General features: G+C 41.2%; 1 protein-coding gene across 1 annotated transcript in view; it reads left to right on the top strand.

The window, feature by feature from the left end:
* COG3 (component of oligomeric golgi complex 3) overlaps positions 1-22923 on the top strand; it is a 58979-nt gene extending 36056 nt beyond the window's left edge. The window contains exons 17-23 of the mRNA XM_082602494.1: positions 1589-1709; positions 4504-4592; positions 4702-4836; positions 10021-10096; positions 14879-15006; positions 15822-15920; positions 20966-22923. Coding sequence (XP_082458620.1) covers positions 1589-1709; positions 4504-4592; positions 4702-4836; positions 10021-10096; positions 14879-15006; positions 15822-15920; positions 20966-20995 — 678 coding nt within the window. The 3' untranslated portion in view covers positions 20996-22923. The remainder of the gene's footprint in view (positions 1-1588; positions 1710-4503; positions 4593-4701; positions 4837-10020; positions 10097-14878; positions 15007-15821; positions 15921-20965) is intronic.
* The last annotated feature ends 714 nt before the right edge of the window (positions 22924-23637 follow it).

Raw genomic sequence — 23637 nt, 5'->3', positions numbered from 1 at the left:
TTTTGGTTTTTGTTTGTTTGTTTGTTTGTTTTTTTGCGGTACGCGGGCCTCTCACTGTTGTGGCTCCGGACGCGCAGGCCCGGCGGCCATGGCTCACGGGCCCAGCCGCTCCGCGGCATGTGGGATCTTCCCGGACCGGGGCACGAACCCGTGTCCCCTGCATCAGCAGGGGAACTCCCAACCACTGCGCCACCAGGGAAGCCCTATACATTGTTTTTTTAGACATAATGCTATTGCACACATAATAGACTACAGTATGGTGTAAATGTAACTTTTTTTAAAAAATAAATTTATTTATTTTTGGCTGCATTGGGTGTTCGTTGCTGCACGTGGTTCGTTGCTGCACGCGGGCTTTCTCTAGTTGTGGTGAGCAGGGGCTACTATTAGTTGTAGTGCTCGGGCTTCTCATTGCAGTGGCTTCTCTTGTTGCAGAGCACGGGCTCTAGGTGCACGGGCTCAGTAGTTGTGGCTCGCGGGCTCTAGAGCGCAGGCTCAGTAGTTGTGGCACACGGGCTTAGTTGCTCCGTGCCACCATGTGGGATCTTCCCGGGCCAGGGCTCGAACCCGTGTCCCCTGCATTAGCAGGCGGATTCTTAACCACTGCGCCACCAGGGAAGCCCTAAATGTAACTTTTATATGCACTGGGAAACCAAAAATATTCATGTGACTAGCTTAGTTGTGATAATTACTTTATTGCGGTGGTCGGGAAGCAAACCCGTAATGTCTCTGAGGTATGCCTATATTGCTTACTGAAGAACAACTTTATTCGTTTCCTAATGCAGTGTAATTTCATTAAAAATATTTTCAAAGTAAGATTCTGTCTTGAATAGCAGCAAGAAGGAGCAAACATAGCCTAGCTCTTCTTAATATACAGACTCTTTTCTGAAATGAGGGCTATGATTATTCACTATTTTGGGCTGGGTCAGAGCTTGAGAACTGAGCTTGAATCACAAGACTCTTGTGGATGAGTCCTGAGAGGGTAAAAGGAAATGCAGGGCCTCTCAGGGGTGTAGGTAGTCAGTGCTCTGTTGCTGGCAGGATCATCCAAAATGGTAACCCCAAATCATTTTACATTTGGAGGCTCCTTTTGTACTTTTATATAAATATGAGTATTTCTGATACTCTGTATATTGAAACCACTTTGACCAAATAGTGAAAGCCTGGTTCCTGAGAGAAACTAGGAAGCCCTGAGAGATCAGAGTCGTGCTCATACTCGGAACTTTTAATTCCTGCTCTGTGCTGATATTGGACCACATGGTTTCTTCTATTTCTGCACCAGGTTAGAATAGATTTGACTTCTCTTTCTAAATGTGTTGCTTTACAACCTTTTTGTCTGATTTATTTTCTTGGGTTTACTAAATAGAACAGGTGGTAGAGTTAGTAAGAGTTTGAAGCAAGATTTTTCCAGATAATTCTAACATGGAAATATGGGAAGAGTTCATCACACAACAAAGGAGTATTGGTGCCATAGAGTTAGGCTAAGGGCCATAGACCTAGATAGATTAATGTTGATTAATAACATGTGTTTTATGTGCTCCTATTTTTGTTTAATCTGTGATAATATCCATTTTTCTGTCTTTCAATTTAGACTCAGATTGATGGACAACTTTTCTTAATAAAGCACCTTTTGATTCTTCGTGAACAAATTGCTCCATTTCACACTGAATTCACCATTAAGGAAATTTCCCTGGACCTCAAGAAAACTAGAGGTACTTCATTGTCCTGGCTGGCACAGTTGGGTGTGTTTGACCTGTCCAAATGTGTCAGCACAGGTTATAGGTTTATTTCATGTTCATCTGCAATTTGTTTGCATGCTGTGCTTGCTAAGCATGTTACTTGTCCATACTAAAACTGAGCTGTCAGCATCCTAATTACATCTAACTTGCTGTATTTTCTTTATGAAGAGAACTATATCTGAGCATTTCAACTTGCAAAAGAGTATTACCTCTCTTAGACTCTGCCACATGTTACCATAACCAGTTAAAAAATGAAAAATCACTATAATAACTACTTAAGAGTGTCAACTAATTGGAGTGATTTTAAACATTGAGTTGGGTTTATTAGTTCATAGAAACTGAGACAGCCAGCTGGGTAAAATAGGAAGAATACTTATCTAAGAGTCTGAGTTAGGTTCTGTTCCTGGCCCATCATTTCCTGGCTCTTGTGATCTTAAATGTGTGTTTTAGCTTCCCTACCCTGTGTAAAACGAGCAGAATCCACTTGTCATGATGCTTTCACCAGAGTATCAAGATCATTAAGAGTGAAAATAAATGAAAATACATATTAAAGTGCTTTTGTAAGCTTAAGGTGCTTAAATAAACTCGAGTTGTATTATTATTAAATCAGTTGGTTGTTAAGTAATCATGTAGATAGGGTCTTTGAGTTGGTAATAGACATGGAATCATCTTGGGAAAGGTGATTCATCCGTCCTGATGGTTTGTTGCTGACTGAATTAACAAGTGATGATTTCTAAAAGATCAAAGTAGTTATTTTCTAAGATGTTGATCTTAAACAGTTAAGGATATACCATAAATATCCATCTCCTTTAATTACTTACAAGTTTATCTAAACTTTGTCTTTTCTTAACCATTTCTAAGAGAATTAAGCTCTAACACCTTAAGCATCTGTTTATGGAATGAATGAATTCCTCCTTATGTATTGGGGGAATTGAGAAAATTCATAGCCATTCAAATTACCTTCTGTATTCTGTGGTTTAGAGGAACTCCACATAATAGGATTTCCAAGAGGAGCAGGTTGTTACTTTCCTAATGACTGTGCTTATAAAATAGCAGGCTTGATTTAAATCACCTGAGAGCCAAGTCGTCTCATCATGAGTCATATTAAAACAGCTTATTCTTTTTCTTTTCCTAATGCACTCTCCTTTTCACCATAGGGAATACCTTTTGGTTCTGGTGGCATTTATTTATTTATTTATTTATTTTTGGCTGCGTTGGGTCTTCGTTGCTGCGCACGGGCTTCCTCCAGTTGTGGCGAGCAGGGGCTACTCTTCGTTGCGGTGTGCGGGCTTCTCATTGCGGTGGCCTCTCTTGTGGCGGAGCATGGGCTCTAGGCACGTGAGCTTCAGTAGGTGTGGCTGGCAGGCTCTAGAGCTCAGGCTCAGTAGTTGTGGCGCACGGGCTTAGTTGCTCCGCAGCATGTGAGATCTTCCCGGACCAGGGCTCGAACCCGTGTCCCCTGCGTTGGCAGGCGGATTCCCAACCACTGCGCCACCAGGGAAGCCCTCTGCTAGTATTTAGATAGTAAGCCTGTATGTTATTCATATACTTTGTAATTTTTTTTTAAACAGCAGCCAGATTTTCTGGCTTTTGCCTTTATAGAATGCATAATTTTTTTAGTTTATTCTCATCGGAGGCTGCCATCACCCAACCATTCTGGTTGATTTCCTGCTTTGCTTTCAGCGTGAGGTGTGGAAATAGTGCCTTAACCTTGAGGAATGCTAGGCACTGATAGTCCTTACTTTATTTAAGTAATGGGATGAAGCAGGGCTGATCTATTTTCTTTTGTATTTTTTCTGATTCATAATTTGTTGCTGCTTCATTCTACTACAGATCCGCTGAGGTGTGAGAAAATGAAATACTCTAAAATTTTGGCAAATTTTGGTATAAAGTACGTTTTCCCTAAAACCTTATGAAGGTTATGTAATCCTGCCATATGATCACCTACAGTTGTTCAGGTTTCTTACAGAAAAGACAGCAGAAACAAAGAGTCATTTACTAAAGCTTTACTCTGAATCTGATACAGAGGTGTGTTTTTTGTTTTTTGTTTTCCCAGTAAGACCAGGGTCAAGGCAGGGAGTACAGTCTGGTGTGTACTTGTAAAACTAGGGTTGGAAGCATTTCATGCTTTGCTTTCTCCAGCCTGCCAGGGCAAAGCAAAGAAATGGTCTTTTCTGACTATCACTTAATAATACTTGCTATCTTTACTTTTAAGCCTCTAACCTCTCATGACTAACATTATACCTTATTGCATTTGAACATCAATGAGACCTGTTAATACTTTGCATAGATTCTAATTAGTCTGGAGGTTAAGGGGTAAATATGTCCTTTTGGTGTTTTTTTTCTGGCTGACACATTAGTTTATTCTCTGCTTCAAATGAATAAATTTCTGTGCCAGCCAGATCTTAAACAAAAGAAGCTGGGTAAGTATATGAATCTTTCTTAAAAAACCTATTTAACATCATAAAAGTAAAGCAGTGAAATTTTAAGGTATTGATTACCATTTATCCTTTTTCTTTTTTTCTATAAATGAATAATTGTGATGAATAGTCATTTTGCAATTCTGAGTTCTAGAAGATAATTATGTGTGAGTGCTATAGCCACCGTTGGCACTAACCTTATCCACTCGTGGAGGTGACTTGCTGCAAATGAAACCCCTCTTGCTCTGTGGTAATAGAGAACTAGTGTATGTTTACACACTGAAATAGGAACTTGGCTTCTTGTTGAAACTGTACATGTTCACTGGATGAGTAATTTTGTTTCACAGATGCAGCATTTAAAATCCTGAATCCTATGACTGTTCCAAGATTTTTTAGGCTGAACAGCAACAATGCCTTGATAGAGTTCTTGTTGGAGGTGAGGAGGAGTCTGTTTTCTTGGTGGTGGGAGATAAACGATATTCTTTACATGTCTGGTAATTTCTAGGCACATAAAAACAGGAGGAAACTGTCATCTTCTCTTTAAGGGTACTCCTGAGATAAGAGAACATTATCTTGACTCTAAAAAAGATGTAGACCGTCATCTGAAATCAGCCTGTGAGCAGTTTATTCAGCAACAGACCAAGCTGTTCGTAGAGCAGCTGGAGGAGTTCCTGACAAAGGTATAGACCTTGGTGCATATTTGGTAATTGTGAATTCTTCCCTAGATTGCATTTTGTTTTTGTTCTTTTTTTTTTTTTTATAGAAATCCATTTTTAATTAATTTTATTTATTTATTTTTGGCTGTGTTGGGTCTTCAGTGCTGCATGTGGGCTTTTTCTAGTTGTGGTGAGCGGGAGCTACTCTTCGTTGCGGTGCGTGGGCTTCTCATTGTGGTGGCTTCTCTTATTGCGGAGCACGGGCTCTAGGCACGCGGGCTTCAGTAGTTGCGGCACGCGGACTCAGTAGTTGTGGTTCACGGGCTCTAGAGCGCAAGTTCAGTAGTTGTGGCGCACGGGCTTCGTTGCTCCGCAGCATGTGGGATCTTCCCGGACCAGCGATGAACCCGTGTCCCTTGCATTGTCAGGCGGATTCTTAACCACTGCGCCACCAGGGAAGCCCCTAGATTGCATTTTGTATTACTCTCTTATGAAAACCTTGGCAGAAGGAGACAATAGGGGTAGTGATAAAGACAGAAGATATTAGGTTTTGAAAGTAAGAAATGATACCAAAAAAGCAAATACAGAAATGTTAAACTATTATTTATCATTGAGGTATATTACTTGTTTAGTGACTTTTAGCCCATTCATCAAGTATTTGGAATGTGTGTGTGTGTTTTTTCCCCACCACAGAAATATAAAAGGAGGGTGGTGTAAATGTTTTCTCCCAGCTTTTGATTTAAAAAAAAAATGGTGCAAGTATGGAGATTTTGTAAGTTACAAACCAGTCATCATAGTTTTTACGGAAATTGTCCTCATGGAAAACTAGTTTGTAGATTGTAGTATTTTTGGGAGAGCACCCACATTAATACTGGTGGGAAGTACTGTAGATGAATATTTTGCAATAACAGCAGAACGAATCTTCTGATATAAGCAAGTTGGTTATAATGAAATCTGCCATTAAAGGGTTTTTTCTAGAAAAACACAGTTTTCCCAGAAGTCAAGAGAATGAAAATTCACTGATGGTAGTTGTCCAAGTTGACTGTAGTATAAATTTGGTAAATATGGTATAACTCTGGGCATTTGGAAGATTCTGGACACTATGAACATTCTTTAAAAATTAGAGATTTATGTAGAAAATATGTGTTCCAAGTCTGAATTATGTAATGGCCCTCCATGGACATGCTACACGTCTATAGCAGGGACCCCTGTATAGCTGTTCATGCACCTCTTTTTATACTCCTCTCAGTATGGGACTGGGGGAGGGAAAGGCCCTGCCCCTGATCATCATTGAGAAGCCGTTCTCCCTCACCCGCCTCTGTCTGCTCACTCTATATTGACCTTACTCAGATTATTCACAGTTGCCTCATGTTTCCTTTTACAACCCTGGTCTCTCGCTGCTCCTTACTGTTCAGTGAGAATCTTTAGTGGATACTATGGCTTAGAGGACCCGGCATCCCTTTTATGTTATCTTATTCCAAATTTAGGTTTCTTCCCCTGTCCTGTTGGCATAGAGTGGGTCAGAGGTAAAGATATATACGCACACACGCACAGGCACGCACACGTGCATTGTAAGCACTAGAGTTCATACAGATATACGTGATCATTTAAGACATTGTTTCTTAGAGTTTGTGGACCAAACGTTTTTCACGTTTCACCGGGTCAATATTACTCGTATTCTGAATAGCAGAGACAGAGTAAATGATTTTAAAACCTTAAAATAATTTTCTTTAAAGGTAATTGTGCGGGCCTCCCTGGTGGCGCAGTGGTTGAGAGTCCGCCTGCCGATGCAGGGGATACGGGTTCGTGCCCCGGTCTGGGAGGATCCCATATGCCGCGGAGCGGCTGGGCCCGTGAGCCATGGCCGCTGAGCCTGCGCATCCGGAGCCTGTGCTCCGCAACGGGAGAGGCCACAACACTGAGAGGCCCGCGTACGGAAAAAAAAAAAAAAAAAAAAAAAAAAAAAAAAAAAAAAATAAATAAATAAATAAAGGTAATTGTGCAAGTGCAGGATCTTATACCCCTTTTATTATAATTGGCATTGTAAGGCAGCCAGTTCTTGTACCTTGATAAATGCTCACAAGAAAAGCAGTATCCGTAGATGCAGAAAGGAAACAGTATTTCATCTTTCATTTGGATATATGCTTGTATGTCTCAGTATTTACTATTTGGATGTAAGCTTCATCAACAAAATGTCCTCAGCTTGTTTCTAAGTTTGGACTGATTTTTAAAATATATATAGGTTTGCCTAATAAAACAAGCTGTGAGAGTGTATACAGAATGTTCTTAGGTTGTCAGAAGACTTGTTTTTTGAGCTTGAAGACTCCAGGTGTGATTCTGGTCCCCTTTCACCTGTTGTAAATTGGCTTTTTTGTTTATGTAGCTCCTTCCTTGGGCTCTCTTTTTTGAGCTGCTTTGTTTTCATTAATTCTCATTACATGCCTGGTAACTGGAGTGAGTAAACATCTCCATTTCACAGACTAAGAAACTAAAGTTTTGCAGTGTGACCTGTATACACGAGATAAACATTTCTACAGCATTGTAATCTGTCTGGTGTAAACATCCTTCCTGATTTTCTGGTACAGTTAATGAAATTTCTTGAGAACAATAAAATTATAAAATTTTATTTTATAAAATAATGAGATTTCTTGAGAATAAGAAAATGGTTCTAGAAGAGCCTTGTTTCTTGCTCCTTGAAAAATAACCTTTTCTCTCAGTATTTGAATGGCCCTAGGGAGTGTAATACTGTTCTCTAAGTGTTGGGGGTGGCGGTTCATATCAAAACATTTGGGTCAGTTATTTTTTAAAACTAAAAAACTGTCGATACTTTTTTTATGTCCTAGAATTTTATTGTACTGAATATTGCTTGAAACAAACTCTTAAGTAGGGCTTGGAATAGTCTTGGGTGTAGGAGAAAGAGCATAGCATTTCGAGGCAGGAAAGCTGAGCTCTGGACCTCCTTCTGCACCTCCTGACTGGGATGGTAGTGGTCACTTAGCTTATCCAAGCCTCAGTTTCTAATCTCTACAGTGGAGATAGCTATTGCATCTCTCCTCCCTACTTAAGGTTATTATGAGGACCAAAAGATGATTTTATATATATAAACATACTCTGTCAGTGCTTAAAGAAGTGTTATTTTATAGTAAAATGTGACAAATTTGCAGTGAAGATTTTGCTTTTACAAAAAATCTGAATGAAAGCATTTAAAAGGAAGTATAATTTCATGTTTAGAGCTAAGCTAAAAGTGTTTCCCCTTGTGGGACCAGTTTATGCTAAAAACTCAGACTTGTATTCCTCTCAAGCAGTTTGCTAAATTATTGCAAGTTTATTCTTAATGTTCCCTCTGAAGTATTATTAATTTCCTCAGCAACACTATAAATTAATTTTTTTCCCTCGGCATAGTGTGTGTAATAGAATTCGACCTATAAATTTAATTTCTGTTCACAAGGAGTTATAACCTAATGGGAAATCAAGATGGAAAATGTGTAAACATTAAGATGTATACAGCAATGTCATTATGAGACAATGGGTCTGTCTTCATCCTGTAGGGTTTTAAAAAAGATGGGGCTAATTGGGGAAAACTTTTTAAGAAAATGCTCCTTGAGGTTTAACTTAAAGATAAATATATTATCTAGGTCGTAAATAGAGATGAGTATACAAATTTGTATTTGCTTTTAGTATAAAAATAGTTATATACAATATATGTCATTATGAAATTGGTTAAATTCTGGAACAATCAGTGGCATAACAGGCAGCCATTACTATTAAAGCATAACAATTAGATACAGAAAAATGTCCAGGATTTAGACTTAAGTGGAGAAAAAAGTTTTCAGAGCACTGTGTTCCTACTTTTGTAAGTGTAGACACATTAGTATGTTTATATATTTACGGTGGGAAATATTTGGGATAATATACACTAAACATGAACATGTTTTTCTTTAGCATTGTCTAACCTATAATCGTATGTATGACTCACTTTTTTTTTTTTTTTTTTGCGGTACACGGGCCTCTCACTGCTGTGGCCTCTCCCGTTGCGGAGCACGGGCTCCGGACGCGCAGGCTCAGCGGCCATGGCTCACGGGCCCAGCCGCTCCACGGCATGTGGGATCCTCCCGGACCGGGGCACAAACCCGCGTCCCCTGCATCGGCAGGCGGACCCCCAACCACTGCGCCACCAGGGAAGCCCTATGACTCACTTTTAAAAGCTGCATCTCACAATAAAAAATAAAGACATAGAGAGGAATTGAGTGACAGTGGAAAGGGGTGATTTTATATACACGGCAACATGAGCAAAGGCCTAGAGTGGTCCAGGAATATGAACTTGGTAGAAATAGAGAGAGGGCTGGAGAGGCCTGAGTTAACATTATATCCTGTCTATGCCCATCCTCTGCCTAAATATTTGTGTGGCCTTCTTTATGAGAAATCTAAAAAGTTGGTGTTCAGGTTTTTCTAATGAGACTATCTGCTGAGGCCAAGGTTATGGCCTGGACCGTTGGCACCTAGCAGTCCATTTTTTACAGATGTTTTGTGCATTTCTGTCCTTCACCCTCCCTAGCTACAGCCTAGCCGCACCGTAATTTGCCATCTTAAGAACATTCTTGTCCGAAAGCTAAATGTATGGTTTTGCTTCTCTGTACTGATGCTGAGAAATGAAAAGAGAGGTGAATAGAGGGTGGGCATCCAATTCTTGTACCTAGAACACTGGCTAGTCAAATGTGCTTTTTGATGCTATCTGAAAATCTTTTTTTTTTTTAAATAACATTCTCTCTGCCTGTAACGAAGAAAAGGACCCTCTAGGTATATAAAGGAAATTTTGTCCAACTGCTGTGATATTTTTCTAATAACATAGGATAGTAATTTAATGTTAACCTAACAGTCCACTGAAAGAGAGGCCTGTTTTGTGTTGACGTTTCTCTCGGTCTTCATTTTTGTCTTCCTACCCTGAAATGTTTCAGGCTGAATGCCTCAGGACAGTGGTATGGTTTTCTTTTTGAAAAACAGTGTATGCCTTGAAATCACAGAAGAAGTTTTGCTAAAATATTTTATTGGTTGTAAAGGACTATGAGATATGATGCATTTTCTTTTAGGGCTGCACATTTGATTATCATTATGCTTTCATACGTTCAAGTGGTGTATCTTTTGAGAGCAGTACTAGTTTAATTTGTCATCAGTGAAATGAAACTTTTTTCCTTTTGTCCCCTCTACTAGGTCTCAGCACTAAACACAATGGCCAGTCAGGGAGGACCCAAGTATACTCTCTCTCAGCAGCCTTGGGCTCAACCAGGTACCCACGTTTTACTGTTTGGGACTTCTTTTTTTAGGATGTCAGTTAATTTGCATTTATATAGTCTTGCTCCGACAGCTTGAAGTTGGTTTCCTACTCCTGCTGTGGTTTAGGTTAATGCAAGATTCATTTTGGAGCTGACAGGTCTTAATTGAGCCAACACGACTTGCATTTCAACAAGCATCCCAAGAAAGGAAGAATTAAAAAAATATAAATACACACACACACATATATACATACATACATACATACACACACACCCAGTTAAAAATAAAATATGGCTTAGATGGAAACGCCTTGAGTGTGGTGGTTTCTGTACACTTGATTTTCATTGTCTTAGAGTGAAAATACTGTGTTTGATAGTATGAAATTAATGGAGAGAATGCTACTGTTTCCAAGTATTATATGAAGAAATGTTGGACATTACATTTTAAGCAAGTTATATCCTCTTTTTTTTTTTTTTTAAACATTTTTTTTTAAGATGTTGGGGATAGGAGTTTATTAATTAATTTATTTATTTTTGCTGTGTTGGGTCTTCGTTTCTGTGTGGGGGCTTTCTCTAATTGTGGCAAGCGGGGACCACTCTTCATCGCAGTGCGCGGGCCTCTCACTATCGCGGCCTCTCTTGTTGTGGAGCACAGGCTCCAGACGCGCAGGCTCAGTAGTTGTGGTTCACGGGCCCAGCCGCTCTGCGGCATGTGGGATCTTCCCGGACCAGGGCTCGAACCCGTGTCCCCTGAATTAGCAGGCAGATTCTCAACCACTGCGCCACCAGGGAAGCCCCAATATCCTCTTTAATGTTTTAGAGCGTTTGAAAAAAATTATAAAAATGTGGCGTCATTTAGGAGTTGGCAGGCTCTATCATTGATGGGCAGAAGTGCTGGAGATGTTTCCAGTCTTAACTCTTTCCTAAATGTAAATTTTTTTGTGTTAGAAGGTGTTCTGTTCCCTCTACCATTAGACATTGAAAATCATGACTAGTTTTGTGGGTTATTTTTGGTCCATGTTGTGACATTTTAAGTTGTCATTAAACCAGAATAAATCATTTTGTTAGATTGATAACTTCTGGCCATTCCCTGGCCCATATTGTGATAGAGATCCTTTGAAACTAAGAAGGGCAAGATGCCGAAAGAATCAGTGTTTTAATTATGGGTGAGCTGTGTCCAAGTTGGTAGGAAGCTTTTTGCTCATAGTGAGAGAGATCCAAAGAATGATTCTGGTTTAGCATCCATAAAAAATTGACTGTCCACAGGCACCCAAAACTGGAATTAGGTTTTTGACGTGATTGGTTTCCCATAATGAAAGAATGCATGTGTCAGGTATTTATTTCTTTTGGGAGAAAGAATTGAGGCCATTCTAAAATTTTCAGTTATTTTTATTAGTGCCTCAGGTTAACTTGAAGTTGAAGTAGAACAAAGAAGTTGTAAGAGTAGCTATGTATCTCCTAGGAAGATTTGTAAGCATAGAGAATTGTCACTGGTATTTGAATGGAAGGCAGGATTTTATTTCAAAAATTTGTCATTTGAACTTTGATGATGTCAATATAGGTTTGCATTGATTTGCTTTATTTTGCAAATAAACTTTGTGACGTGCTTTAGGCCTTTTGTTTACTGTGATGGAGACAGTGAATATTATACTGGCTTTATTATTTTAACCCTTTGTGTTGTATGTGAGATTGAAATCTTCACCATCTTACTAAAGGGCAGAGAGCATCCTTCATGCAGTAGTCAAGAGACAGAAAACCAGAGTCTTACTGACAATACTGGAAATTCTAACCATAGTGAGCCTGGTGGTAACCACTTGTTCTGACCCCTCAGGGTCAGAAGCAGGCTTGTCAGGCTGTAACTCCGCACTGATTCTAGAAGGAATTCTGATCATCTTAGGATTAACTGGGCTGTTGGCTCCAGGTCTGTCATTTACAGAGCTTATTTAGAAATAGGACCTAATTTTATTTTGAACGTTAATGTAAATGAAACTCTTGGGTGCAATAAATCTTTCTTAAAATAGGTAGAAACCACCAAATTGTCATAAGTATAGTTAGTACAGCTAAGCCCAGGGGCTTGATGCATAATTAATGTATTTTCTTTCCCCTTTGGGAAGATTCTCTTCTGCTCAAAATAGGCGCTGTCATTTTCTCAAGTGGAGTCCTAATAGATCTCCCAGTGTTAGGTGTATTGTGCTCTTAAGTATTACTAGAATTGTCATTAGTAAAGCAGGAGTAGATGAAAGGAAACCGACAGAAGGACTAGATGAAATAGGGCTTGCTGTTTTGTCATTTAAAACGTTTTGTTTCTTTCTAAGTGAGGAGATCTTGGCAAATGGAGCAGTGGCACTTCAGTTTACCTAGTTGTTGTATCTTCCATCTCATTTAGCCTCAAGGAGCTATGGAGTTGCTTTTTCTTGATCTGTAATACGAGAAGCCCACACTTAAATGTCAAAGATTTTTAAGTCTTTGGGGTGGGAGCACCAGGGACAGTCTAGAAACTTATCTTGGGTCCCTAGAACCCAGGGTTAGTGGTTCATGCAGACTTGATCACCTTCTTGGGGTCATTCCATGCTGAGCTCATGAGATTGAGTTATAGTTAGGATGCCAATTTGTTAATTACTCTGGGAAATATACCTTTTTAAGAATTAGGATACTTTATTTACAAGGCTCCACATAAAACTGGGCTCTGAAGACTGACCAGTGATCCCTGAAGTGTGTTAGTGACCATAGGACCAGAGCCTATGGAATTAACTGTCTTAAAGGAGCTTTCATCTGTTTATGAAAAATAAGGAATTCTTGGATTGTTTGTTCTTTCTTGTTGAGAGCATTGGCAGTTTCTCACCCTGCTCTTATACAATCCTCCTCAATTAAAAAAAATTTTTTTAATATGGTATAACTGTGGAAAGGTATAAAATGAGAATTCTGTTCTCCACCTCTAAACTAGTTCTCTCAAAGGTAACCACTATTAATGGCTGCTTTCCCAAAATTATGTGTATTCTAGCATATATGGACTTGAAATGTGTTATACAAATAAGATTATACTATTGTTACCTGAAAAAATGGGTTTGCCTCTTGGTGGATATCGAGCCAAAAGACACAACCAAGGCAAAGAGTGGGAGAAGGAAGGATTTATTACTTGCAGCAAGGAAGGAGAACACCGGGGGTCTTTCCCAAAGCAGTGTCTCTCCGAATGGCAAAGTTGGGGAAATTTAAGTCAAGGGTACATGTATTCATGAGGGGCTTGAAGAGAGGAGAATTCAGCATCGAACTGCGGCAATGGTTGACAGAATCCAAGCTTTAGTTAATTGAAGTCACGGGGGTCAACAGCATCATTCCATCCTCCACCCGAATGGGGGCCTTAGTTCCTGCAGAACTCAAAGACGTGTATCCGATTGTTCTCTGTATCCCTCGAGGAGGAACTAGTGCTGTTTCATTACCGACCTGTTGTTTCTTATGGCTTTTCCTGTGTTCCTGCATTCCCTCACTTCCCTTAAGGTCATCAGTTACTGAGACCTGTTCAAGGACGAGCATTGTGGCCAGGCTGAGATCGCAAAATGGTTTAGGCCAAAATGGCTTCTCTTACGTTAAGAAAGCCAGTCCTGGTTCTCCTTCTTCGGGGGCCTCTTACCCTATCTGCTTACAAAATATCCCTTACTTTTTTTTTTTTTTTTAACCACTTATTCTATATCTTGGAGCCCTTTCTATACCAGCATATCCAGCTCTACCCATTCTATTTAATGGATGTGTAGAATATATCACTAAAGCATAATTTCTTTAATAATTCTGTTAATAGATATTTGAATTATTTTTAGTTTGTTTCTCCTTACACTCTTTAATAAACACACATATCTTGGTATTTTGTAAATATGTCCATAAGGCAAATTTCTAGCAGTAGAAATGTTAAGTGAAAGAGTATGTGTATTTTCAGCTTTGCTAGACATTGTCTAATATCCCTTCCAAGAGGGTGAACAGTTTATACTCCCGTCAGCAGTGGATGAGGGTGCCTGTTTCCCCACACCCCTGCTAAATGTGGATATTCACAACCTTGGTAATTTTTTACCAATCTGAAATATTTCAGTTGTTTTAATATGCGTTTCCTTAATTATGAGTGAGGTCAAACATCTTTGAAATTATTAATCAGTCTTTTATAGCTTTCTAGGTAATTTTCTCTTTTAAATACTTCATACAGATTACGACTCTTCTTTTCCATTTGTACTTCTTTTCAGACACTACACCTGGGCTACTAATTATTTCAGTTACAATTTTCTGGGATTCTTTTCCTTTTCTGATAATACAATATAAGAACGTAACAAATGGATTTTTAGTTCCCATTAAATATGCGTGGGTATTTTCTGAATGATCTCATAAGACAGAGAGCATCTCTTACTGTGAGTCAGTTCTACAAACGAATAAGCTCATTCATTATGAAGTAATTCTTACTAGTGCTTCTCTGCAAATGACCTTTTATTTTACCTTACGCCTTATCTCCAAATTCCGAAGGCACCATATTACTATCCCTGTGAATGTCCTGAGCCATGCGGGGGGGGGGGGCGGGGGGGGATTCTTTTGCTGTTTAGCCCATGGGGTTAGAATTTTGTATACAGTAGATACTTAATGAATGTTTATAGGGCTTGTGATTAAACTTGATAAATAAATAAGAAAAGTGAAAGAAATTCTTTGGGGAAGTAAAGAGTCTTCTTTTGCTATTTTTCTCTCCTTTTATTCCCCTCTGAATTAAAATGGAAATGTTTCTTCTGTTTTTATTTGTGATACTAAGGAGGTTAATTTCTTTCCAGCAAAAGTCAGTGACCTTGTGGCAAGTGCCTACAAGACAATAAAAGCAAAGCTGCCCCTGACATTGAGAAGTATGTCATTGTACCTATCCAATAAAGATACTGAGTTCATCCTGTTTAAGCCAGTTAGGGTGAGTATCGTGATCATCTCTTTGAATGTTGGCCCGTCTCTTGGAGTATTCTTGCCTTGTGTACCGTTTTCCTCTTTCTGTAAACATTTTGAAATGTTGGTCTGCTATTCTAGTACAGTTGACTAAAAAGCACCATGATTCTTGAAAGACTTACAAAGCGTGCATCTGTCTGATTATATCTCCCCGACCTCGCCCCCAGCCCTCGTTTTGTCTTAATTTCCTTATGGTTACCTGTGGCACAAGGGTAATTTCTACCTAAAAGTAGAAATTAGTAAATGAATTAAAAAGTAATCAGACCCTCACATGAGATGGGGCCCAGCACTTGTGAAAGAACAGCATTTCAGGAATTATGTCCCATTTTACTGGTGAGTAGCGGAAATAAATGGCTTGCAGCGGCCATGGAGGGATTAAATGTCAGAGCAAATTTAGTACTCATAGCTTCCAGCTCTGTGTTGAGCTCACATCTTTACCCAAGGCATTGGTTGATTTTTAAAGTACATTTTATGTGTTTGGGAACTTTATTAGCTTCTGTGGAAGAAATTGCTGCAGAAGACTGTTACTATTCTCTGCGGGGGACAAGGCTTGCTAGAGTTTAGTTTTACCAGTAAGTATTATCTGATAAGTCTTAGACAGGTAGTGCTTGCATGTGAAATATTAATGCAAATTGAACGTCTTTGGTAATGCGCTAGAAGATACATTTCCTCTACTTGTTTTGGCACATAGTAAGATTTAACTTTCTTAGTTCTTCATGTTTAAGAAGACTGAACATGTTTTCAGTGACTTATGTAATATGATTGCCTCTTTTTCTTCCTAAGAATAATATTCAGCAAGTCTTCCAGAAGTTCCATGTCTTGTTAAAGGAAGAGTTCAGCCCTGAAGATATCCAGATCATTGCTTGTCCTTCTATGGAACAGGTAATCCAAAGTCTGAAGATCCTTGTTACTTTTATAACCTTTTAGTCATTTTACTTGAGTAGATAATGTCTTTGAGTAACTGTGTTTTAGCTGTAATTTTAAAAATTGTACGTTGTTTTATTCTGATGAGCAAGAGTTCAAACTTTGAATTGCTCTCTCACATATTTAGTGATGGCGTTAGAGTTTTCAGTTGCTTTTCAGTGCTTTCTGGTATTGAAGGTTGCTGTGTTTAAGACGATTGAACTGTTTGTGGGAGACTCGAATAGTGGTATTTAGATTGCTGAATAATTTTGTTTGCAGTATGTATGACAGGAGGCCCATGTTTTAGATGAAAAAAAAGTGTTTTAGGGATTAGAATAGATGTTAGAAGTGTTTCTGTTTTCTCTCTTCTTCCTAAATTAAAAAAAATTAAATAGAGAGCTCAGTCTGTGTTTATTGTCATTCATTTATTCAGTTCAGTCAGCAGGCTTTTATTGAGTAGAAGTAGGTTGGTGCTAGGGAGGGTATTTTATTTCTGGTTTTAAGTTTAGTTGAGGAGTTTAGTAGGGTAAGGACTAGAGAGAGAGACTGGGGGACAGTGGGAAGGTTAGTGAGAGCCCGACTGCTGTGGGTGGAGCCCGCCGGGAGAGAGACTGGAGGCAGTGCGTGTGGTCAGTCTTTTGAGGAGTTTTACTTCACAGGGAGAGAAAAGATGGGGTGGTAGCTGGAGAAGAAATGGGGTCATTTTTAAATTGTGATATAATTCAGATACCATAAAATTCACCCTTTAAAGTAGGCAATTCAGTGGTTTTTATTATATTCAGTAAGTCCTGGAACCGTCACCACCATCTAATTTCAGAACACTTTCATCCCCCCAACAAGGAAACCCCTACCTGTTAGCAGATTCTTCATTCCCGCCTCTTCTACTAATCTACCTTTGTCTCTGTGGATTTGCCTATTCTGGACAGTGCATTAAATGGAATCGTACAATACATGGCCTTTCATGACTGGCTTCTTTCTCTCAGCATAATGTTTTTAAGGTTCATTCATGTTGTGGCTTGTATCAGAACTTCATTCTTTCTTATGGCTGTATGAATTTCTTTGTATGGCTCTATGGGTCATATTTTAAAATGATTTCTCTAGTTCTAGGGTTATAGACAGGATACTTATTTTTTTTAATTAATTAATTAATTCAATTTTGGCTGTGTTGGGTCTTCATTGCTGCGCGCGAGCTTTCTCTAGTTGTGGCGAGCGGGGGCTACTCTTCGTTGCGATGCGCAGGCATCATTGCAGTGGCTTCTCTCGTTGTGGGGCTCTAGGAGCACGGGCTTCAGTAGTTGTGGCTCACGGGCTCTAGAGCGCAGGCTCAGTAGTTGTGGCTCACAAGCTTAGTTGCTCCGCGGCATGTGGGATCTTCCCGGTCCAGGGCTCGAACCTGTGTCTCCTGCATCGGCAGGCGGATTCTTAACCACTGCACCACCAGGGACGCCCCAGTCAGGATACTTTTTTTTTTTTTTGCTGTGTTGGGTCTTCGTTTCTGTGCGAGGGCTTTCTCTAGTTGTGGTGAGCAGGGGCCACTCTTCATTGTGGTGCGCGGGCCTCTCACTGTCTCAGCCTCTCTTGTTGCAGAGCACAGGCTCCAGACGTGCAGGCTCAGTAGTTGTGGCACACGGGCTTAGTTGCTCCGTGGCATGTGGGATCCTCCCAGACCAGGGCTCGAACCCATGTCCCCTGCATTGGCAGGTGGATTCTCAACCACTGCGCCACCAGGGAAGCCCAGGATACTTTTTTATAAGTCATCTGAAGCAATTATATTCTATGTGATTATACCACTAATTGACATATAGTTAGTTTATTTTCAATATTTAGAGATTTTTCCCCTCGTTTTGATTTAATTTTGTTTTTAATTATGTAAAATGTTTACATGATTCCCGAGTCAGAATTATGGAACAAGGTAAATCTGGAGAAGTCTTGCTTCCCTTTCCAGTCCCTCCAGCCTTTTCCCTCTCTCCCCTTTTAGATAGCTATTTTTATTTGTTATTGTATTATCCATCCATCCTTTTTTTTTTTTTTTAAAGATAGGGGAAATGTATGTTTGTACATTCGTGGGGAAGATCTAAAGAGAGGGAAAAATTGCTGCTGGGAAAATGTCCTTGAGAAGAGAAGGGGGGATGTGATCTCAGGGGCAGTTGGAGAGTGGGGCCTTTGTCAGGGGCCTGCAGGGTTCAGCGTGGAGAGAGGAGCGAAGGCCGAGCATGTGGGGGCACGTGCAGGGAGCTGGCACGCGTGATGGGCGCTCGCGGAAGTTCTCCCCTGACTGCTTTGCTTTTGTGGGGGGAACAGGAAGCAGGGTCACCACTGGAAGTGAGGAGGTGCTGAAGATTCCGCAGGAAGGTTCGGTTGAGTTCAGCGGCTGGTTATGAATCCAAGAAAAAGCATTCAGCGTAGTTGTCTCATGTTTTTTTTCTCCAGTCATCGTCAGTTGCATGAGTGTAGACGTGGAGTTGCTGGAGGGTTGTGTCCGGGCTGTGCTTTTGCCAGGAGGGACGAGGCAGGGGCGGGTGAGGGCGGGAGAGTTAAAGAAGGGAGTGGCTGTAGTGATTGCCATGGAACTCAAGCAGAAGAGGAGCAGGAGGGAGCCGAGGGAGGGGAGTGAGGAGGAACCGTGGGTTCCAGGTCCTGGTCCAGTCAGACGGTCATTGGCATTGGAACGTGAGAGGGAAGCTGAGCTGGGAAGATGGGTTGTGGCGATCAAAGAGTGAGCTGCTTGACGATGGGACTGCGGAGGGGTTGCAGTTAGGGGTAGTGATGGGGCTGGGCTGTGCCCGCGGCCTGAGTAGCTGACGTGGTTGGTGGAAGGTGAGGTCACTGGAGGAGAGCAGCTGAGGCTCGCCTGGAAGGGTGCGCTGTCTGGATGCCGAGACCGCCAAGAAGCCCTACAGGAGTAGTTTCAGAAAAGGGTGATAGCGCTCCGAGACCTGCAAGAAGTGCAGGCCTGGGTGATGGCGGAGGGGTCGTGGATGGAGGAGTGCAGCGTGGCATGGTCTGATACGATGAAAACCGAAGCTGGGGGAAGGTGCTGGGAGAGGGAAGGAGAATGGTCTGGAAATGACAGTGAGGAACAGAGGGGACTCTGATCCCGCCTCCAGGCCCAGTGGTTCCAGGCATGTGGATGAGAAACACCCAGCACTGAAGAAGGCTGCAGGGGAAGCTTGTCCTGGCAAAGGGGTTGGGGGCAGGGTTCAGGACTTCAGAGGGGTGGGCCAGGAGGTGGGAAGAGAGCCTTGAGGTAGTAGAGGAATGACTTGGGAGGCCTGGGCTTCCTGTGGTGGGTGACGTAAGCATGGATAAAGGTGTGAGGAGAGCAGCTCTGAGGGAGGAGAGGCAGGGGTCTGGCTGAGAACATGTGGAGTTACTGGGCTCCCACTTGACTCCTGCCAGTGAGATATGTGGCTTAGCGTGTGTACGTGTGTCTGTAACTTAAACGTTTTATAATAATCACACACACTATGTGCAGCTCAGTTGCTTTGCTTTTCTTCTTTCTCCTGTTGATGAACCACTAAATTATTTTCATGACCTACCAATGGCTTGCAGCCGAGAGTTTGAAAAACACTAATAGAGGGACTTCCCTGGTGGTGCAGTGGTTAAGAATCCGCCTGCCAATGCGGGGGACACAGGTTCGAGCCCTGGTCCGGGAAGATCCCGCATGCCACGGAGCAACGAAGCCCGTGTGCCATAACTACTGAGCCTGCGCTCTAGAGCCTGCGAGCCACAACTACTGAGCCCATGTACCTAGAGCCCGTGCTCCGCAACAAGAGAGGCCACCGCAATGAGAAGCCCGGGCACCGCAACGAAGAGTAGCCCCTGCTGGCTGCAACTAGAGAAAGCCTGCGCGCAGCAACGAAGACCCAGAGCAGCCAGAAATAAAATTTAAAAAAAGAAAAGAAAAGAAAAACACTAATAGAGACCATCATGCTCACTGTTCCTTGTTCCTCTTTCAGAACTGTTAACATTTTCTAGTTAATAACGACAGCTGATAATACTGACTGCTGACTGAGTCACTTGGCCACAGGCTCATAGAGTAGGAACCAGAACAAGGAATTCTCTTACCCTACACACTGCACAATGATCAAAACAGGAAATGTAACATTGATACTATTACCATATTCAAATTATTTTCCCCAGTCCAGGATCCAGTCCAAATGTTGCTTTCAGGTGTCACATCCCTTTAGTTTCTTTAAACCTGGAGCAGTTCACAGCCTTTTTGGGCTTTCTTGACCTTGTCGGGCCAGTTATTTTGTAGAATGTTTGGCGTTGTCTGTTTCCTCATGATTAGATTCAGGTTTTGTATTTTTGGCCAGAAAAACACGGAGGTGATTTTGTGTCCCTCTCACTGGAGGTACACATTTATAGACGAGATTAGGGGGTGATTATTTTGATTACCAAAACCCTACTGTATAGAAGGGCGCGCTGCCAGGCTCATCTAGCCACAAGTCTCTCCAGGCCAGGGTGGCAGATTTGCAGAGCGCAGGCTGCCAGCCCCTCCTGCCACAGTGGCAATTTCTCTAGTTTTCCCCGGGCTGGTCTGGGTCTCGCGCTCCTTTACAGAGGGGACAGGGGGCTCCTGGTCCGGGTTAGCATATGAGGTGAAGCTCACCTGCCGTGCCTATTCTTGTGCAGTTAAGAGTCATTTAAAGGGTTCAGCTTACTTACAACTCTCCGTGAAACGCACTCTGCATAGAGGCAGGTGAAGTCAGTTATTTAAAGCCATTTCTGTCTCTAGTTAGTGTCGGTATGTAGCTCTTTTCTGTCTTCCTGATTGGATTCTTAATGAATTGAGGGCCCAGTTTCGGCGATACCTCCCCACAGGCCCCGACGATGCGCAGCGCCCGGGGCTGCTTCCGGAATCAGCGCTGCAGGTCCAGTTTATACCTTACAGCTGTGTTTACTGGTCTCTTAAAAATCAGACATTTCCTCTCATTTTTTTTTTTTGAGGATCTAAACAACTTATCTTGAGTATGGTATTCCACAGCAGAACTAACAAGGCCTTTCTCTTTGCTTTTCAGCTGAACCTCCTACTGTCAGTTTCTAAATAACCAGGCCCTTCGGGCTGTGTGCGTAAATGGCCGGTCCGGCAGGAGCCGGCTGCCAAGTCCCACGGCCTGCAGGACACCGGGGAATTGTGCAAGGGGCTTCCCGAGAACCACAGGGCTGCTCAGGGCTGACCGCAGAATGAAGTGGCAGCAAAAGTGTGACGTGATTTGTGTTTCTCTTTTGAAGACATCAAAATGCCAAAGATAAGCTATAACCCGTGAGCGCTGATTATTGCCTCATTTAAATCGTCACAAGCAGTGTGAGGCTTTAAGAGGAAGCTGTGGTGGGCACGCAGTGAAATGGTCTTAAGAAAGATGTGCAATGAAAATAGGTTACAATAAATAGTGCAAAGAACTTTATAGAAATACAGCTAGTTAGGAAGCTCCTAAGAGAAAGGTTTGTTAAAGCGTGAAACACTGCAGTCCTTTTAACCACTGAGCATTCCACAGTGACCATTTTTTTACTTCCAGAAATGTTATTTCTACACCCTATTTAATGTAATGTTTCTCCTACCACTTTGAAGTCTAGTTTGGGATAGATCGGGTGCTTCTGAGAACATGTTCTGCTTTCTTGGGAATTCAGTGTGTTATCTTTCCGTGTGTTTGATGTGAGGTAGTTTCAAGATGCAAGGACCTCGTGTAAGGTCCCAGGATCTGTACTCCATGAATTGTTTAGGTGCAGAGCGTTCGAAAGTAGGCAGGTAGCTGCAGCGTCCTCGTGGTAGATCCGTGCCGTATCTTTAATGAGAATCTTCATGGTACAGTAGGCAGCGTCTGTGAGGGGGAAGTACCAATTATGGCGTCTTCAATCTGGCACATAACGGAGGAGAGGAAGCCTGATGAATAGTGTATCTCGTGCACGAGGGTTAGGGTTACCAGCTTTCTGCACACTGCCTCCGTTTCCGTAGTTCTTTGACAAGGGAACGTTTTCATGTCGTGTACCTTCATGGTGGCTGTGCCGCGAGCCTGCCTTGTGGATCTGTACCCTGCGACAGCAGGATACGTTTCACTCAGAGAGACGAGGATGACGAAGACCACCCACCCCTTAAAATCAACCACACGATAGCAGCGATTATCAAAAAAATTACGCGCATCTCTCAGTTTTCCTACAAATATGTTTCCTGATTGGATTGTTTTTGCCTCTGATTTTATAGTAAGTGTAACCTGCTCTTTGGTTCACAATGAATTTTGACTTATTCAGACACTACTTTAGAGATAGAATGCTGACAGAGGTTCTGGAATGTAGCCAGCAGACCTCATTCTGTGAGACTAGCATTTCTCATCCGCTTCAAGCAGACTCCCGCCCTGTGTAGATAGGTTACATATCCTGATGTCTGTCATTTTAAACAGGTCACTTGTTTTTCAGCTCAGTTTAACTTGGTGATGGATGTTGCTTGGTAGAGCTTAATACTCTATATTTTGGGAAGGTAGAGGTAAAGAGGCTCCATATTCATTCTTCAACAGGAAATGAATGAATTAGGAAGATTATATTTACTTCCCCTTACTATTTTAACTATGTGTTTAATGAAATAAACTGTACAATCCAGTTTTGTATATTATATGTACATTTGATTTTTAAATAGCCTTTCCAAAGAAATGAGGGCATGATTATTGTACAATACTTGACTGATTTAATTTGATGTACAGAGCAGAGTGTGTTCTTGAGGATAAAAATATTTGATGGCACTCGTTCTTGTGTTTTGAGTCTTTTATTTCTGAAACTAACACCTTACAAAAGTGCTGAGTAGGTGATAGTGATCCAACTTGTTTGCTAAATGACTGTTTAAATCTGTACAGTTTCAAGTGTTTACTTATACAAAGAGTGTACATACTTTCAAATAATTAATTTAAAATGCTTTATATTATTTGGCTAGAATTTGCTGTTTTTAATAAATGTGAATTTTTTAAAAAATAAAGATTTTTGCTTCCTACCTTTTGTCCTCATGGGTCTGTTATGTGTGTGGATTCTTTAAAAAATTTTTTTAATTGAAACTAAATATAACTTATAGAGTCACATGCAGTTGTGAGAAATAATACAGAGCCATCCTGAGTACCTTCACCCGATTTCTCCCAATGGTGTCATCTTGCAGGACAAGAACATGTGTCACAAGCAGGATGTTGACAGTGTTGCCCTCCACCAACGTTATTCCGATTTCCCCAGTTTTACTTGTACTGTGTGGATTCTTTTGGCAAGATGATTATTGTGGAGACATTTTGAAGCATCTTAGTGCTTCATTAGGTGACAGATAATTTTTCTTTATTTGCAAAATTGCCAGTTTCCTGAGTAGTATCAGCACAAATGGTTGTGCTGAAACTTAGTATTATTGAAGTCACAATAAAAACAAATTTGTATTTTCACAACCCCATCTCTTTAAATTCTCTTCTGCTGTTACCTTACAAGGAAGAAAGAATAGTCAACCTTAGTTTTTAAAGCGAGTCCATTAATTAAAGGAACTTGGGGTGTGTTGGTGGAGAGAAGGCTACTTCTCAGAAAGGAGGAACTTCATCGATTCCTTTCTGGCGTGCTTTTCTTCTGGTGGTGGTTCCTCCACTAGCTTGTCTGTCTGCTCGTCCTCAGCACCCAACCCGCATAGAAAGGAGACAGCTGCTGGAAACTTGGTATAATGGCATCCATTAAACAGTCA

The sequence above is a fragment of the Mesoplodon mirus genome (assembly GCF_964341445.2).
Source record: "Mesoplodon mirus genome assembly, chromosome: 17".
Lineage (NCBI taxonomy): Eukaryota > Metazoa > Chordata > Mammalia > Artiodactyla > Ziphiidae > Mesoplodon > Mesoplodon mirus.
The sequence above is the reverse complement of the archived record's forward strand: the minus strand, read 5'-3'. Positions and strand labels throughout refer to the sequence as shown.